The following is a 20089-nucleotide window of genomic DNA, read 5'->3' on the forward strand; positions in this document are numbered from 1 at the left end:
ACCATTTTGAAACAGGAAGTCCTCTCTCTGAGCTTTAAAAGGAGGCTCCAGGAATACTAAGAAGGGCCTTTGAGAGATTTCTAAAAATTTGATTGATCTGTTCATCTTAATAATCCTATGAAGGGAAATATAGAATGCCCTCCCACCCCTAGTGCCATCTGATAACCGTGAATCATCATATCTGTCCAGTGAAATAACTCAAACTGCAGTGTTAACTACGGTCCTTTGTTTCTAGCAGGTGCCCAGAGAAGAAAAAGCGAAGGTGTGACTCACACTGTGGATTTGTCACGTGAACATCAAGACTTATTCTCTTCTCACTATTTATTCCCCCAAGGGATGTCATCTACTCATGGTTTCAACAATAAGGTGACTCTAACATTGGTATCTCTAGCTCAGATCTTTCTCTAGGGCTCCAGACCCGCACATCTAACTTTTTAATAGACATTTCTATTTGGTTATACCACAAACACATCACATGTAACAAGTTCAAAATCAAATTAATCTCAGGGCTGTGGTTAGCCCATATGGTGCCTTTGTGGTAGTTAGAAAGAGGTGCCTCTTTCTCCTGGCAGATGCAGCTCTGGGCCAGATACAAGGTTGGTCAGTAGACGAAGGGGTGGATGCCAGTGCCCACTTCTACACCTTAGCCAGGTATTCTTGGGCAGTGCAGACCCTGCACAATCATACATGGTTTCTGTAGATCATCTGCCCCTACCATCTATCTTCCCTCTCTTTTCTCTATCTTAGAGAACACAAACATTATTCACTTTGTTCCCCAAACCAGAAACTTGGGCATCATCCTTGACTCTTCACACTTTCTCACCTCGCATAACGAGGCTATTGATTATATCTGCTCCCTTCATGCCATCTCTTTTGTCAATACCCTGAGTTAGATGATTTCATCATTTCATGCCTTTATTACTATGGTAAGCTCCCCCTGGTGTCCACTATCCACTCTTGACCCCTCCAGTGCATTCTCCACCAGGAAACCAGGGATCTTTCTTAAAATGCAAGTCTGATCATGTCCTTCCATGCCTTCACACCTTTCAATGGTTTCCATTGTCTAGATAGGAGATAATACCCAAGTTTTGTAACAGAAATTTCAAGGCCATGAATGGCCCAGCCCTGCCCTCCAGCCTTTTCTCTGATCACTTCCCTCCTTAAACTTTAGGTCTAGACATAGGAAGCTACTTTTCATTTTCTCAAATGTACCACACACTCTTTACTACCGGGCTTCCCAATTTTCCTCTACCAGAAACAACCTCCATTCCACCTTCAGCTTGTTGACTACCACTCATTCATGCGTTCATTCAACATTCAAAAAATATCTATCATATCTCAGGCACTCATGAAGCTTATATCCTAAAAGGAGGAAAGAGACAGTAAACAAACAAGTACATTATACATCAGAATGTGGTAAGTGCTGTGGAGCAAAATGAAGTATGGAAAGGCAGGCAGAGAATATTAACAATGACTGAGGAGTGGGTTCCAATAAATTTCAAGTAGGGTGGTCACTGAAAGCCTCATTGGGAAGGTGGCATTGGAGCAGAGGCCAGTGGAGATCTGGGGAAAGGGCATTCCAGGCAGAGGGAAGGACGAATGCAGAGGTCTTGAGACCTGGAGAGTTCAAGGCACAGCAAGGAGGCCAGAGGCCGGAGCAGAGTAAGCCATGAGGACAGTTGAAAGGATGAAGCCAGAAGGGTGGAGTGGGCCAGACCCAGTAGGGTGCCAGAGGCCACTGTAAGGACACTGGGCTTCCAAGGGAGCTGAAAGCCACTGGAGGGTCTGGAGCAGAGGACCACTCTGTTTGCTGTGCTGAGAACCCACCGCAGGTGGACAAAACAAAGACACAGGGAGCACAGTGAGGAGGCTGTCACAGCGGCTTTGGCCTTCAGTACCTCCTGGACAGTCCTTGCTCTGGAAGACTCTTCCTGCTTCCCTGAGTCTAGATCAACTGCTTCCTTGCACTGCACATTCTCGTCACAGAAGTTACCACAAAATATCTTAATTGCCTATTTACTATTCTGAGTCCCCATTAGACAGTGAAACTCTATGCAGGCAGAAACTATGAATATCTTATACTGTGATACAGTTCAGGACCTGCGCCTTGCACGCAGTAGGCATTCAATAAATTTCTGTCAAATAAACGACGAACTCCTCTAACAACTGAAAGGCTGTAAATCTCACCAAAATGCCAAAACCTGGCAGAGAAGTCAATTTTTGATTATTAGCTCACTGTTTATTAACTAATAATCTACATTATTTACTAGAGACATTGTGGCCAGAGAAAAAGGTAAGGAGACAATGTGTGGGATTCATGCTGTGAGTGGCAAAAATGGGGATTTAAAGAACCATATTCTGAGGATGGAGGCATCTGAAAACACCTGGGCTGAGCATCTCCCAAAGCTTTTTATCTGGGCTTGTGAATATTTAAATCCTTATGATAGAAAAATCTGAGAGGAGGGGTGGAAGAGGAGGAGGAAGTGATGGTGGGAGGAGGTGGGAGAGGGAAACTGGGAGAAAAATGATTAAAAGGCAGTTTCTAGATGTCACCTTTTAAATTATCTTGCTTTGGCAGCACTGTGGATAAAGGAAACAAAATTGCCCAAGAAAAGAAACAAGTGTTTGCTGGCTTCCTAAAAGTCACTGGCAACTTCCATCTTCTACCTCCTCCTCTCTCTAGCCTTGCTTCTTGATGCTCTCTTGCTAAGCAGCATTTGAGCCTCAGCACTTATGGACGAGTTGAGGATAAGGCAGGAAAACAAAAATAGCCATCAGACTGCAAACAGGATGGCATAAAAGCCAAGAGGAAGCAGAGGGCACTTATCCTGCCGTGTATCCAGAGTCCACGGGAAAAGGTGAGTAGTGGGAAGGGTATGGGACTTGGAATCAACTGATGTTTGTAAAATGGTGGCTGTGCCAGTGGCTAGTTGTGTCACCTTGGGTGAGTAACTTAGCATCTTGGAATCTTAGGAACCTCATCTCTAAAATAAAGATGATAATATATATCTGAAAGCAGCTGAAAGTTTAAAAAGTGGGCACTTTTGAAACCCCTGGCAAAGAGGGACCACTTAGTTATTGCTGTCGCTATTTTTTATTACATGATCACATGCAGGGGAGAAGGCCACACAACCTGCGTCACGCACATTCCACAGGCGGGTGAGGAAGAGCTGCGGAGCTTGAGGCTGTCCTGAGGGTTCCAGCCTAACTCCAATGACAAGACAGCGACCCAAGGGTACACTGAGACATTCTCAGATAAGCAGGAAAAAAGGTGGGTCTTTTACATAATCACGAATTTGAGATCTTGGAAAATAAAAGCGCGGACCCCAAGCTCTCACAAAGAGTGAGAGCAGACCCCACTCTCTCTTTAGAAATTCTGATTCTTTGTTCCATGGGGTTTGAATTCCTGGTACAGAAGCTTCTTATGGATAGGAGTAATGTTATGAAAGTACAGAAACAACAAAGAACGCGGAAATTAGAGGCTGCAAATAGAGAAATTAGGGGGTGATTCAGGAAGAGCTGTCTAGAGAAAACTGGATTCAGACCTGAACATCTGCTTCCAATTAAAGTCTCAAATTCTTCTATAAGCAGTGACATAATATGGAGACTATTTCATGGGTTACTTAATTGTAAAATACTCCTTTACTATGTAATTTATAAATTAATATGAATAAGAAAATAAATTGTTTTGATGCATTTTCATAACCCTTTGGGGGTCACTCATAGCACAGCATCAGTGTGCAATAAACCAGCATTATGATACTGAACAGGAATATTACCATTGCCATCTATAATTCTTTGGTTTCTCACCCTGCAACTTGGTTATCATGCTCTTTTCCAAGCTACCTTCTCTGAAATGTTGCCTTTTCAGAGCAAATAAAGAGGAGAGATGGGAACATTTTAATTAGCCATGATCAACAAGCCCCCTTGTGTGCTCCTGGGTTTCAGGCACCTTCCAGGCGCTTTCATCTGTGCAAGCGGTTCCAACGCATTCAATCTCTCGCTTCTATTTCCTGCAGGCCCTCCCTACCATACCCACTGGAAAGAATGCAAAGTACAAGCCAGCTGGGCCCTGCCAAGGCAAATTAACAATGTCAACTTGTGCAGTGTGGTGGAGATAATTTTTCCTGCCATTTCTTCCCCTTGATAGTGCTAAATATTCACCCTGTTCTCTTTCTTATTGTTGCCAGTGAGCCTGAAAAGACATCAGATAAATCACCCTGGATTTTGGAATACCAGGGCACCTGGTGGAGGGGGAAATGAACCAAGGGCCTGTTGCTCAAAAGCAGAGATGGGAAAAAACGCTCTGGGGTCCCTTTGCCTTCCCTTGGGAGGCGTTTATTTAGGAACAAATAAGGAAGAAAGAATGTGTCCCCACTGCTGCTTCATCAGTCTGTCTCACAATCCAAATTATGCACGTTTCAACATGAACTTGTAATCAGCATGCACATGGTGGATTTTAAGGGAACTAAGAACATAAACACAATAATTCAGGCTGAAATCCAGATGCAACAGCACAAAACTAAGTAGAAATACACACATATCACGGGATCCAGTATCAAATCTATCTAAAAAGTTACCAACCGTTGCATAATGTTAACCCCTCCCCCCCCATGTAGATCAGGATATCTTTACAAATTTGGGCTTGAATAGCCTTAGTTTGACAGATGCCAGGATGTACTTTGTGATTTGCACTGTATCCTTTTCTTCATCACACAGTTTTTCAAGGGACATCTTATTTCATTTTTCTGTGCTTTATTTGGCCTTAACTCTTCTGAAATGTGCTTTGGTAGGGTTGTTTGACCTCTTTTGGCTGTATTTTTCAGGATGGTTAATCACAGTTCACAGTTAGATGCGCTAAGGGAGTGGCTACCTTTAGACCACATTTAACGAGAGGTCTGAGACTTGGTGGGTTGGGAAGCATGAAGCCAGCTGGGAAGGGAAAAGAGCACCAAGGGGAGGATGGGAGACCACTGTTCTGGTCTGGGCTCTGCCCCCACCAACGTGGGTAACCTTAGGGACCATCCCTTCCCTGACCCCAGCTTCAGATTCCTCATCTACAATGAAGGGTTGGGCTAAAAAGTCTCTCAGGGTTAAACCCAACTCTCCGAAGCAAGCTGTGTCATGCAAAAGACTCTTTCCTCATCTACCACACTCCAGATCACTGGGTGGGGTCCCCAGATCCAATAGTTTGGAGATGAGCTTCCAGAAGCTCCAAGACCTGTAGGGGGAGCTGCCTTAGTCCTGGGCTGTGCGTGTCCCCAATATAGGGCAGGCAGGTGGCTGTAGCCATTGGGGACCAGGCAGCCATGTTTAGGTAGAGGGCCACTGCCCTTGTTCTGTTTCTTGCAGGTCCCAGAGATGTGACCTGATATTGAACTGTGTGTACCATTAATAAGGGAGGTGGAAAACTGGAATCAAACAAAAGCACAACTTTTAGCTGCCAGGCCCTATCTTTCCCTGTCACCCTTTATATATATATATATATTTTTTTTTTTTTTGAGGAAGATTAGCCCTGAGCTAACATCTGCCGCCAATCCTCCTCTTTTTGCTGAGGAAGACTGGCCCTGAGCTAACACCCCTGGCCATCTTCTTCTATTTTATGTGGGACGCCTGCCATAGCATGGCTTGACGAGTGGTGTGTAGGTCCACACCCAGGATCCGAACCTGTGAACCCCGGGCTGCCAAAGCAGAATGTGAAGACTTAACTGCTGTGCCACTGGGCCAGCCCCAACCCTAACTTTGTATTATGGGAAATTTCAAACACAAATAAAGGAAATGAGAATTGTGTAATTAACATCCATGTGTCTGTCTTCCAGCTTCAACAGTTATCAACTCATGGCCAATCTTGTTTCCTCTACACCCCCCAACCACTCCCCTAAGATTCTTTCGAAGCAAATCCCAAACATCAAATCATTTCATCTATAGATATTTCAGTATATGTCTCCAAAAGATAGGGACTCCCTCTTTATAATGGAACCACAATATCACCCCACCAAGAAAATAATTCGTCAACATCATCAAATATCTAGTGAGTCTTTACATTTCTCTAATTTCCTATAATTTTAAAAAAAGAAGAACTTTACTCGAATTATCTGGCCCTATCTTTCTAATATTTCTGATCAAATCCTACCCCTCCAGCCATACTGGTCCATTCAAAGTTTTTCTAAACGTTTAAGGCATTTGCATCTCTGGTCGCACATCCCTAACAAGCTCCCCCCTCGCCGAAAATCCTTCTCTTCTTTCCCACCCACTCAAACTCCTTGTAATTTTTAAAGCACAGTTCAAATCACACCACACCCACAAGAAGTCTTCCTAATCATTACTTTAACAAAGAGAGACCCCTCCCTCCTCTGAAATCCCGCAGCATTTAACGTTTCATTTCAGTCTCTTGATTTACTGCCTGGTAGAGTTGGTTGTTTGCCCACATAAACAAATCACCATTCCAATTAGATTCTAAGCTCTCTAAGTGTCATGACTCATAGTTTTAAAAAAAATTTCCCTGTAATTATTAGCAGAGTATTTTAGTTATAATAGGTGCTGAAAATACCCGGTGATTGATTAGTTTACCTTTTGCCAGGTACATGGAGGAGGACTTTGGCTCTAAGAAGACATCATTTAGTCTCCTGTGCTCCCTTAGAAATGCTATAACCTCATCATGAAAGTAAGTTTTCCAGCTTAAAGACTCACTAGGAAACTGTGTAAGCCGTGTGAGAAGTTGTTCAGAAAAAGGCCCTTGCCAAAGACAGCAACTTTGTGAGACAGGACGAGTGAAAGAATGGGCTTCCCAGCCTGCAGGTCAATGGCCGTGGGAGGGCTAAAGAGAGACCTACTCAGGTGAAGGTAGACAGGCAGCCATGTCATCATACTGACTGCTTCTGTGTGGTGAAGTGTGAGCCTGTGGCATCTCCTTGGCTGGCAGAAGCTCAAGGAAATTCAGAAGGAGAATCCATTAATTTCTTGTGTGTGGCAGAAGATGAGGGATGGATGCTGTTTTCAGTATTACAATATCAAGACCCCAGCGGGTTTCCCAAACACGTTTTCCGAATGACAGTGACCCTCAGTAATCACAGAATGGACAGAAACCAAAGAATCTTCCCTAACCGCCGCCCCCCCCCCCCCCCCCCCACACACACAATGTGTGTGTTTGCGTACTTGAGTAGTTGGGAGGGCAGGGTTGGCAATGCTGGGTAGAGGCACCTGACATCTCAATTAAGGGGCGCAGTAAGGCAGAGAGCTACAGGCACGTAACCATACAAGGGCAGCAGATGCCCAGGAATTTTCTACTAGGTTCCCACTGCTCTATGAAGACTTATTAATGTGCCTCAAGGAAGCAGTATTATCTCATCTGGCAGAAGTCATATGATTCTCTAGGGCCCAACTAAGAAGAGGGTCATTCATGGGTTTTCATCAGCACAGAACAGAATCAGCTTTGAAGTCAATCATTTACATCTTACCCAAATTATAAGACGCAGTTTAAATACTCTGTTACAAGTGACAAATGTTGCTATACTTCCTCTGCAAAGCATTATGCCAGGATCTGGTTCAAGTCTTATTAAGATCATCCCGAATGGGATGAACAATAAATATTTGATGGCATCCTTCCTACAGCTTCTTGAAAACCAATCTGGAAGAGCCCCAGGGTGTTAACAGTGATCAAATTATGAAATAAACCATTTTTCTCTTGAAACAGAAAGGAAGTTCCTGGCTCCTTGAAGAGGAATAACGTAAAACTCTGAGGTCACATCGGATTACCTGACAATAAGGCTGTTGTGTTTATATCTGCTGCATGCCAGAAGGAAGACAGGGAGAAGAGATAAGTCTAAGCATAAAACATGTCCTTGTACCCAATAAAAATACATTTAAAAAGAGCCTGCATGAAGAGACGCTGAGAACAAAACAATCCAGCTTCTTTAAAATGGTATTCAAATTGTAGGTCAAGGGGAAAATAGTTGTGGGCCAAGGCAGGTTTGCAATGAATGGTATAAACAAGGCAATTAAAATAGGAAGGCCTTCAAAGAGAATCCAATCAGCAAAATTCACAGGAGTATTTAGAACTAATTTTAATAGATCTGTTAGAATAATTATCTGAAGTAGCAACCAATATCACAGTTATTTAAATATCAATTACCGGAACAGATTTTGTAGTTATCAGGTAAAAGTTGCAGAGTCAAATCACATTTCCTGCAGTTAAATTTATAATCATTATAAAACTTGGAACTTCTCCTATGCTCCAGAGCTTTATAAAATAAGAGACACAAGCCGCTTGTCGCTGTTGCTATGAGACAAATGTTTACATCACACATTTCTGGAGAAGGAAGGAAAATTACAGGTTCTTACCAAGTAATCATCAGGCTTGATACCAAAAAGTTCTCTGAAATATCGGAATGCTAGCGGAGCATATGTCTTAAATCTGAAGTCTGGGTAGTGATGTGCTGGGGTCAGATTGCTTCCTTCGCTGCAGTTAAAGTATTTTTTTAAAAAAAAGAGAGAGAGAGAGAACATTAGCAAAGACAATTTTGACTTCAAATTCTAGCTCTACTAGTCCTGGGCCAATTTCCCCTCTGGAAAAACATCCTCTGATAGTGGGGCTCTCTAAGCTCACATCACAAAGGCCAATGGCCATCAAGTAAACACAGACGCTAACTCAGCGAGGGCTACTCCCAGGAGGCGTTCCCTGACATTCACAGTGTGGCTTTAGTCTGAAAATTCTTTATCATCCCTCCTGTGCCTCCTTCCTGGGAATATCACTCCATCTTTCCCAGTGAAATCACAGTTGTAATGTGTTAGGTATAAGATCTATGGCTTAGTATGTGGGACAATTTCAAAAATGTACTTTTTTTTGGCCCTGAATTTTGAATATTGGATAAACATTTTAAACTAGAAATAAATGAGTAAAATAATTGTGTGTGTGTGTGTGTGTGAGGAAGACTAGCCCTGAGCTAACATCTGTTGCCAATCTTCCTCTTGTTGCTTGAGGAAGATTGTCCCTGAGCTAACATCTGTGTCAATCTTCCTCTATTTTGTATGTGGGACACGACCACAGCATGGCTTGATGGGTGGTGCAGAGATCCACGCCCAGGATCTGAACCTGCAAACCCCAGGCTGCAGAAGCAGAGTGTGTGAACTTAACCACTATGCCACTGGGCTGGCCCCAGTAAAACAATTTTTAAGGTATCTCACACCAACAGGGAGAATCATTCCACTGGAAATAGATGAGTCCTGAATCTGAACTCTTTCTTACATCCATATTTACAGGAAAAGAGACCTTAAACATTTTAGGGATTTAAAAACTTGATTTCCATCCTCAAATATATCATTACCTTTTTTTCTGTCCTCTTATGAATTCATCTTTGAAAACTGTTCTGCAATATTTATGATATATAAAAGGTATATAGAAATAGACCAATGAATACTCATGAATTCAAAATGCTGAAGAAATAAAATGCTATCCATAGAGTTGAATCACCTTCTGTACTTTTTACTGATCACATAGCCTTCCTTCTCCTTAGATACATCCAATAGCCTGAATTTTGATGTTTATTATTCATTTCATTCTTTGACTACATATAATACACTTCACATGACATCAGACAAGTCATTTAATCGACTTGTACTTAAATTTTTCATTGTGAAAAATTAGTGCAGTAGAATAATATAATTTTACATAGAGGTTCAAGATCTATTTTTACCACACTCTTAGTTGGGACACCGGGGCTCTGTGCAAGTTTATTTTGGTCTGGTTTTCAGGATACCACACAAATAGGACTGCAAATAAAAAGGCTTTCAGCACACAACGAACACTTGGAATCTACTACACTTTAAGTTTGTTGAGGTCAGTCAGATTTTTATATCAGTATCCAGCATACACAGACATTCAATAAGTATTTGTTAAATAAAAGAATTCATTTTCAAGATAACGCTAATACAGTAAAGTTGATTCTTACACGAAGCTTAGGTTCCAAAGTCAACACATAAGGTAAAAAACCACCATAGTCAAAAATTATCCTTGAAAACCATTTAGGAAATTATCTATTCAACATATCCAGTGAGCCAGTCCTTCTTCCCACACAGTTACAGGTGACTGCTTCTTTTGGTGAGTTCCAGAGGAAGTAGTTGGCTTGTGTTGTTAGGGGCCATCATCATATAATAAATCTTACCTTTAAAGGCTAGGAGTATACTCAGGCAGCAGTAAGGCATGCACTTCAGGAGAGTGACATAAGAGCTAAGAGCGGAGTGACACAGGGAGAAGAGTGGTCCTCGCCAGCTGAGCCTCACTGGATGGAATGGCCCCCAATCACCTACTCTTTTAAGTGGTTATTGTTTTTCTAAGCAAGTATATAGTTCAATATTCGTAATGTACGTATGATGGCCAGGTATTATATCCAAACATTTCCTCATTCCATATTTTGGATTTATAAGGGGACATACACTCAGTTATAGATCCTATGAGTTTGTCAAAAGGAATAATTCTGGAACTTATATAACATGCAATGATTTGAAAATGTGAACTACATAGAAATAAGGGGTAAAATCAAAGAGACTGAAAGTGACCTCTGACATCCTTCCTCATTTTTATAAGTAAGTGAAAGCAATCACAATGCCTTGGGTTCTGAAGCAGGGTGCTTGCAGTGGGCTAAGACTGTGGCCAATTTCTTATTTCTTCCACTCTCTTTCCTCCTTTCTATCTCATGCAATCAAAGTAATTCATTCCATTAGAGCAGATTACCTTCAACATGCAAAGAGGAAGATGAAACACCATGTTCCACTTACATTATTTGCATTATTCTCACCTATATTTGCATTATTCTTATGCAGTTGGGAATCTTTACTCAAGATTTATCAGAGAGCATACAGTATTTATTATTACTATTTTGTGTGTGTGTGTGTGAGGAAGATTGGCCCTGAGCTAATATCTGTTGGCAATCTTCCTCTTTTTATTTGAGGAAATGAATTCTGCTGTCCTTTGACTAGTATTAAGACTAGTTCGCATTCTCTTAAATCATACTGGATCTGCTGTATGGTAATTAAGATGCTCTTAACTCCCTGTAGTCGAGGGAGACCCCGGTTCAAGTTCCATCTCTGCCATTTACAAGCTGTGTTTCCTGAGGCCTGGTACTGAACCTCTAGAAATGAAATGACAAAGTCAATGGGAACATGAACGGCAATGTGCTTGGCATGTGGGGAGCTCTCAGTATGTCTGGATGACTGAAGCTGTACAACGACGGGAAACAACCCAGATTGAACACTTCTCATGAAGAATGAGTTGACCACGTAATTAAAAAAAAAAAAAGGGAAAAAGAAAATGACAAGATGGGAAAATATTTGCAATCATATTACAGACAAAGGGCTAATCTCCCAACATAAAGAACTCCAATAAACAGTAAAGAAAAAGGCCAAAAAGTTAACTTTTTAAAAAATAGCCAAAGATATGATCAGGTACTTCACAGAAATGGAAGTATAATTGATTTAAACATATGAAAAGATGTTCAACCTCACCCATAACAAAAGAAATGCAAATTAAATGTCACCGAGGGACTCTTTTACCTATGAGATTGGCAAAAATCCAAAGCTTTGATATAGCTCAAGGGAAACTGGCACCCTGAAGCATTATTAGTGGGAAAGTACACTGATACTTTTCTTATGGACAACATTTCTACAACTTCTGTCAAAATTACAAATATATTTAACTCTTTGATCCAGCAAATGCATGCCTACAATTTATCCTATAAACTGGCATATGTACAAGATGACTTTTGTGTACTTGGTTATTCGGTTTAGCATTGTTTGTAAGGACAAAGGACTGGAGGCAGCCTAGATGTCTCTCAGCAGACGGCTGGTCAAATTAATTATGGTTCTGCCACATACTGGAACAGTATGCAGCTTTTAAAAAACAAAGAATGAGGGGGCTTATTATGTATTGACATGGCAAGATCTTTGGGATAAATTAAGTGAAAGAAGCATGATACAAAATCCTGTGTATGGCGTCTATCATTTGTATACAAAAGGAAAAAAATTTTTTTGGCTTGTATATGCCTAAAAAAAGCCTTGAACAGTGATCATTGGAACTGGACACTGGGTAAAAAAGGCACAGGGACAAAAGGGACACTTTTCACAGCATCCCTCTTAAAGCACCAAAAGGATGATCTCTTCTATGTATTACCATTCAAGACATAAAATAAGTTTTGAAAGTTAGGGTTAAAAGCTATAACCTCACATACACACATCCCAAAACAGAGCTCTGAGTGCTCAGAACCACAGCAGGAGAGTTTGCTTCTGCATGTTAAGCTGCACCAGTGAAGGACAATCATCAGCTTGACCTGAATGAAGCTCTAGTGAAGGAAAGGCAAATCAATGGGACTGTCAGCCTGGCTGGAGTTCGTCAGGAGTTAAGACTACACAAGAGCAGAACCAAACAGCAGGCCCAGTGTGGGTCAGCCAGCGATACCAACCAGAGTTTTCTAAGGTCGTGCATTGGCAGACCTACTGGGTAGAGGTGTGGGTGTGGCTGCTGGCCCAAAGACGTCTAGCACAGAGGCTCCTCAGCCCATGTATGAAATGCTTAGCTAAGGCAGTTAAACACAACTGCAATCAGCATTAGTCTGCCAGCCAGTACAAGAGTCCCACCAAAGATTCCTGCGGGCTTTCCTTGCCTGAGCCTGGGTGGTTTCCATCACCACCCAGCACCTAGACCAAGTCAGCAAAAATATTTCTTCACAATTTAAGATTTATATCATATTCCTTCAACGGATTTATGTAGTGTTCAGGGGGAAAAACCTCACTTTCCTGTTTTGGCATAAAATTGAGGCTTTGGAAATTTCAAATGTGAAGTTTCAAGTAGTTGTTCTAGAGGCTTGGTCCCCTAGGCAGTAACATTTCAACAATAAAAATTTGGAGGCCAACGTGGGATTTCCAACCTTATTTTTCTAAGTACGAACTTAAACAATTAAGCAAACACACGGTACCATCTCTATCAAGTTATAAAAGAAATGGTATATTAACTCCATTAAAGGAGGAGGAAACTTCGAATAAAGAACAGTACTTTCTCTGTCTTGTCCTTTTCTCCCTTATTTCACTAGGAAGCAGTCAAAGTTTGATCAAGGACTAGCTCTGGCATTTTGACATTCATCTCTTCTGAGTAGAGTTCAATTTTTAAGACCAAAACCGCTGCTTGTCTTAAATTCAAAAATACGTACTTCTTAATGGCAATGGATGTTTAGAATGATATAATGTTAAAGCTTGACGAAGCATTAGCCACCATCTGGAATTTCCCATTTAGCAGATAAAGAATCAGAGTTCAGGGAGGGAAAGTAATGGCTTAAACTGGTCAGACACAAATAAGACTGGGAGCTTAGATCCACACCAGAGCACTGGGAAAGTCATAAGCAGACAGGTACGCCTTAACTTGAACCTGATGTTCCTAGGTTAGTCTTCCTTTTTGGGATTCAGTTACAGGCTTCAGGGTACTCTCTGCCCAAATAGCCCAGTTACTTCTCCACAAGGGCCTTACACCACAGGGTCAGGTGGGCAGAGTTCAGCTTCTAGAAGCTTGATAAGCCACACAGGCATTCTCATCTGTTATGTATTGTGAACATCTCAGCTTTGTGTATGTGGTTTCAGAGTCTGATAACCACGTGCTATTTTTGGTGACTCTGGGAGGAGAGATTTGGTGCTAAAGAATGAGGGGAAACTAATTTAGCATCTCCAGGACACCTAAGGGGTCCAGTTTTGGAGCTGAGAGCCAGAACCTGGATGGTTTAGAGGCAGAATTTTATATTTTCTGAGTTTCCTTGATTTCAAATTGTAACAGTCAGTCATGTTTCCAGCCTCTTGAGAAAACAAGTGGGTCAACAACTCCTGGATGATAGATTCATTATGAGGAATTGGCTCATGTGATTACGAAGGCTGAGAAGTCCCATGATCTGCCATCTGTAAGCTAGAGGCCCAGGAAAACTGGTAATGTAGTTCCGGTCCAAACTCAAAGGTCTGAGAACCAGAGCAGTCAATGGCGTAAATCCCGGTCTGAGTCTGATGGCCCAGGAACCAGGAGCACTAACGTCAGAGGGCAGGAGAAGATGGATGTCCAGCTCAAGCAGAGAGCAAATTAGCCCTTCCTCCACCTTTTTGCTCTATTCAGGTCCTCAACAGATTGGATGACACCTACCCAAACTGGTGAAGTGATCTTCTGAGTCAGTCTACCGATTCAAATGCTCATTTCCTCTGGAAAAACCCTCACAGACAGACCCAGAAATAATGTTTTACTAGGTATCAGGCATCCTTTAGCCCAGTCAAGATGACACATAAAATTAACCATCACCGCAAGCATGACCTCCCCCACCAAGAAGCAGGATGAGTGAAAGGTCCTTCGTGCTAATGCATAGACAGTGATACAAAGAAAATTTAAGTCGCAGTACAGTTGGATGAGTGACACTACAGGCCAGTAACAAACTAGTGGTGACACCCAGTCTTCAAACCTGATCTTTGCAAGTCAGGGTGCATAGGAGCAGCCTTAGGCATTATTAATTGCCTCTGTCTTTTCAGGCAAGTGGAGACGTCTTAGTTTCCACATATGACTCTTTATTTAAGCAGTGAAATACAAGTTGGTTCTCTCTCTTGCCAAATTAGATAGTGGTCTTCAAAGGAAAAACAGAACAAAAGACACACTCCTTGCTGGTGCCAACCTCCCTCCACTGAGCACTTTTGCGACGGGTACATACGAGATGCCTTGTGCAACAGGAGGCTGAGCCATCTTTTGAGGCCAACCAGCTGACAGCCAGTCTTTAAAAGTCAGTGGAAGATTAAATTTGAAAACCAAAGAATGCATTCTGGGGTGTCATTTACTGGGAACATGTGACATCATCGATTACCTAAATGTTAAACCTACCAAGTAGTTATTTCTACACTTGGAAATTGTGTTTTGAAGGCAATTTCAAGTAAGTCAAAATGTTATATAATATTCACTGTGTGTAATACATCTTTTATTTTGAACTAAAGGAAGGAGTATGTAACTTCTATTAAGAGAAATCAGTTTCTTCCCATGCCCACCACATAAATGTTGAACACATATTTAAAGAATTTTGACTTGAAGGGGCATCATATCATTGGCTTGCCCAACAACAGCCACATATCTCCTTTAACCCTGAGAAGAATATTCTGGCAGCTTTGAGTTCTACCCACGTATACAGAATGTCTGTATAGATCAAGGGTGGGCAATCTTTTTAGAGTGTCTGTTGCAACTACTATACTCTGCTGTTATACTGGAAAAGCAGCCACAGACAACACGTAAATGAATGGACATGGCTGTTTTACAATTAAACTTGATTTACAAAAAGAGGTAGGGAGCTGGATTTGTCCGAGAGGCTGCAGTGTGCTGATTCACAGTACAGACAGATTCTTGGATGAGTTCATGTCACTTGAAATGCAGGTAGATGGCTTGTCTGGCAAAACCTAACATTTAGTGCTGATATCTGGGAAGGCTGACATGAACATTTGATAGATTTGTTTGCTTGTCATTTAGAATCATGTTTTACCCTTACAGCAATTCTGTGGAATTCTCTCCCCTAATGAGGGCATTCCCTGGCAATTCAAATAAATCCCAAAGAACACATCTGTCTAGTCTAAGGGCTGTTTTCTGCAATGATCCTCACACCAAGCTTAGCTTGATTTTACAAGTGAGGAGATTAAAATGCAGGAGGCTTTCATAAATTCTTCAGTTAGATAATTATTCTTGGATATGGAAAGACACATAAACTTTTACTGCCAGCTTTCAAACCATAGTTTCCATCCCAGAGAAGGCAGTGATGGTGTCTCCTGGAGGGGAACAGAGGAAAGGATGAGAGCTGGTTGTCAAGGGACCAGAGAGGAAGATTTAAGTTTATAATTCTAAGGTAATAGCTGGACACTTTTTCTGATTCAAAAAGGCAGAAATACTGTTCCTGTGTTTTATCACTATACTGTAGGGGAAAACAAAACTTTGGAGCCAGTCAACTCTGAGTTCAAGTCTGGCTTTACCATTTATTGGTTCTATAGCTTTGGGTTAAGCCAATTAATATCTCAGGGCCTTAGTTACTGCATACGCAAATTTTCTTATAAAGATGAAAGGTAATAATTTATTATATATCATATAAATTTGTATCAGTAAAACTATGCTTGGTTCATACTTGACTTATGAACTTGGTCTCCCTTTGCCACGTCAGGTTCTTGTTTACATGGTAGAAACATTATAAAACATCCTCTTTCTTCCTAATCTCATTTATACATGAAAATTTATCTATAACCTTGAGTTTATGATTGCAGCAGAGAATTTGGGGTGAAATGATTAAGGTATGGTCGTGGTTCTCTTACTCATTGACTTTGTGTTTTTGGAAGATCATGGAGCCAGATCGGTGGAAGGAATTTTATATCATCCTTCAAATCTTAAACAGGTCCAGAGCTTTTTCCATCCACAAAATGAAATAATCCATAGAACAAATACATAATATCTAAAAATAACTTTGAGCCACTTTAAAATAAATAAATACAACATAACACAATGCATTTTGTTGCTAAGGGAAACAGACTCTGCAGCTTCACAGCAGTAGTAAATTAAAACATCTCCAGGCACCCTAAGCAATTGTTCTATGACCCAGATAGATTCATTGAATTTTAGAGCCACCAGAGACTTCACAATGTTCTGGTTGCCTACAACCAGGGCCAGCCCTGCCCTCGTCCCCTACTCTCACCCCCAGGCAGGTTTAGAAGAATGGGCGGATAGGGAGGGAGCATTATTTGACAGATTTATTGAGGTATAATTGACATACAATAAAGCGTACAGTTTGTTAATTTCCACATGTATATATACCCATGAAACCATCACCACAATCAAGATATTGAATTTATCTATCACTTTCAACAGTACTACTGGCATGGCCTGGGGCTCATAAATATTCTGAACCATGCAGTGCTATACATGGAGTTGTCTCATCCAAAAAAAGCCAATAGCGCCTCCATTGAGAAACACTGGGCCCAATCCCTTTGCTCAACCACTGAAGAAACTTAGCCCAGATGAGGAAACTGAGGCAAGACCCACATAAGTTTCCTCTGTTTTTATGTAAATACATATGGAGAACATATGTTATTTAAACAAAAAATATAGTATTTGCTGAAAGAAATTCTTGGTCTGAATCAAATGTTTAATGTCCTATGACATTTAAAAGCTATAAATACCCTAAGATGATATATTTTAAATGTGACAGTGCATTCCTCTGAATAGGGTACGTTAGCTAGCTGGTCCCCATCCCATTCCGCTGCTGCTGCTGCTGCTACCTTGGGGTAGAGTGAAGGTCAAAGACACAAATTCCAGATATTTACAACTTTACCTTCCTGCTCCTGAAGAAAAAGGTGAAAAAAGATCTCATTTTGTCTTCATGATAAAGATGCAGTATGCTTATCATAAATCGTCCATGAAAAAAGGATTCACGGCACTGAGAAAGTGCCTAAAAGTGCTTATGAGGACCTTAGTTACGCATTCTATGTTGTAAAGTATCTCGTACAGTGTCATGTATACTTTAGTTGCTAAACAGATATCTTAAATATCAAAATAAAATTAATTTAAAAACCATTTGGAGTTTTATTAGTTGCAAGAATCACGTAATAACTCCAAGAACAAAATTTGGTATCCACTGGAAAGACTGGCACTCTAAAATGGAAAGTCAGGTGCTAGGCCAGTGGTTCTCAGTTTTATGTGCTGAGAATCACCCAGAAGGCTTGTTAAAACAGATTCCTGGGGCCCACCTCCAGAGTGTCTGATTCAGTTGATCTGGGGTGGGGCCCATAGATCTGCATTTCTAACAAGTTCCAGGTGATGCTGATGCTGTGGGTCTGGGGACCATACGTTTGGGCCATGCTTTCCCCCAGTGCCCATCAGTGGTTAGCTCTGTTGACTGGACAATGCGAGTAGAAGAAATCGGCAAGGATGGAGCACCCTGCCCTTCTTTATACACTCATCTTCAGTTGTAACTGCTCCCAGTGTCTGAACCCACTGCCAGGCCCCCTCCCACAAAAGACCTCTATTCCTCTTGTTCTTTGTAGCCAAAGTAAAAATAAGGTTGAAACGTCTAAGTAGAGGCCCTAGAAGACCATGAAAGCTACAACATCCTGCAAGCACATTTACCAGAATTATGAACCTAACAGATCATACCGAAACATTAAGATAAACTCGTGACCTCCTGACTTTAAGAGAAAAATGTAGTCAATCACACTTTTTTGGAATGATAGACTGCTAAAAACAAACATATATACAGGACAATTTCCAACTATAGAAAGGAGAATAGTGCCACGAGCAAACAGGATTATATCCTAGGCCTTGGGGTTGTCCTTTTTCTGTCTGGAAACTCATTCTGGTGGCCAATTTCAAAACTTCTGATAGATCAACTTCACTTTTCAGCCAAGAGCATTTAAAGCAAAACTAGGCTATCTGGGTTCATAGCTGACTTTTTTTTATATATTTGGGCTCCTTTGTGACTATATGGCCACACTCACCTAAGATTTTATTTCTAGGTAGTTGGCACCTGGACATAGAGATAAATGTATCATTTCTCTGAAGATTTTTTTTTTTTTAATAAAGCAATGAAGACACTGAGGGTAAATCTGTCACCATAGCCATTCTCATCCAAGCTCAGTAATTAATGGTAACAAAAATGGCTTATTTGGGAGAGAAATATTTATTTTAAATATAAATGTGTCTTGTAAGTCAATCTTCATAGCCCAAAGACAAAATATTTCCCCTCAACTCCCTAAATTGAATACCTTTATTTGCTAGACCATTTTCTTTGAAAAATCCTGGCAGAAGTGGTGACATTTCCAATTTAATAATGATTACTTCTCTTCCTATACTAAGGTAGTAATAGACTTTTAAATTTTTTTTATTGTTGTAAAATATACATAATATAAAACTTACTATTTTAACTATTTTTAAGTGTACAGCTCTGTCGCATTAAGTACATTCACATTGTTGTGCAACCATCACCACCATATGTCTCTAGATTTATTTGTTGAATTGATTTTTTTCCCCAAAATACGATAAAGTTAGAGATGATATGTGTGGGTAACTTTGGGGTTTTTGCAAATATGGTGTCAAAACAGCAAGATTCTCATAAAGTTTTCTAGAGGAAATTTAAGTTAAAGTCATCACAAAAGAGGAGCTATACGACTGAACTCAAAAATGAGGCCCAACTGGGGGCCCCCCACCCCATCTTTTAAATTAGGAGTAGCGAAAACCTGGCACCAGCTGCTACTTCTTAGGTGTCCTCTTTTTCTTAACCTGTGCAGACGTTACTCTGTGATTACTGCATTCTTTCTCTTCTCCATACGGTCTTCCAGGCATTATCACAACTGATAACAACTGGCCCCCATAGGATGAAACCTATTGACTATCTCCATATAAAAAATGCAAGCCACCTGATGCAACAGAAAGTAACAATGGTTTGGACCGCTTTTGGCCCTGCCCCGGCTCCAACATGAACATCAGTACATGTACACACACTGGTAGAAAAGTCTTCAATACGAGGATGTCACAACAAAACCATCACAAATAAAAATGTTCTTACCTAGGTAGGAACACACTTTCCACCACATAAAAATCTTGCATGAGAACATCTCGATCTGGCTTGGAGGTGAGATTGCCCACGGTGTATCCTATTCCCAGCTGAATAGCACCTTTAATGGCAGATGATGCCGTCTGCAAAGAAAACAAGGGTCTCAGCGTCAGCCTCAACAGTCAGGGCCTTGTTCAATGTCACAAGCAGCAAAAACAGGAGAGGGAGATTAGATTTTCTTTCTTGTTCCTAAGCAACGAGGAAACTAGGTTTGGAAGGAAAATAGGTTGCTTCTTTTGATGGACAGTCTATTCCAAATATTAAAGACCCTTCTTGTCATGAAATTATTTTTGTGGTAATCTTCCTACAAATGCTTCTAAGGTCAAATTACAGTCTAAAAAATCTCCATCTTTATTTCATTAAGAACTTAGAAACTTGGTAGAACACTTTCAATATACTGCACCAAAATTATGACCAAAAGATAAATGGTAGAGAGCCAATCCTGATGGTCTAGT

The 20089-nt window shown here is 40.9% G+C and overlaps 1 protein-coding gene and 1 long non-coding RNA gene across 3 annotated transcripts in view; one reads left to right on the forward strand and one right to left on the reverse strand.

Annotated features, from left to right (window-relative positions):
• PIP5K1B (phosphatidylinositol-4-phosphate 5-kinase type 1 beta) overlaps positions 1–20089 on the reverse strand; it is a 274960-nt gene that overhangs the window by 106552 nt on the left and 148319 nt on the right. For both annotated transcript variants that reach the window (XM_014846778.3, XM_070495622.1), the window contains exons 4-5: positions 19587–19717; positions 8341–8458 (exon numbers count right to left, since the gene is read on the reverse strand). In XM_014846778.3, the coding sequence (XP_014702264.1) occupies positions 8341–8458; positions 19587–19717 (249 nt within the window). The remainder of the gene's footprint in view (positions 1–8340; positions 8459–19586; positions 19718–20089) is intronic.
• LOC123280122 (uncharacterized) lies at positions 2754–8346 on the forward strand. The gene is made up of 4 exons (XR_006518684.2): positions 2754–2858; positions 3116–3271; positions 6581–6664; positions 7694–8346. It is a non-coding gene; the product is annotated as an uncharacterized lncRNA (long non-coding RNA).

Source organism: Equus asinus, chromosome 23, assembly GCF_041296235.1.
Source record: "Equus asinus isolate D_3611 breed Donkey chromosome 23, EquAss-T2T_v2, whole genome shotgun sequence".
NCBI lineage: Eukaryota > Metazoa > Chordata > Mammalia > Perissodactyla > Equidae > Equus > Equus asinus.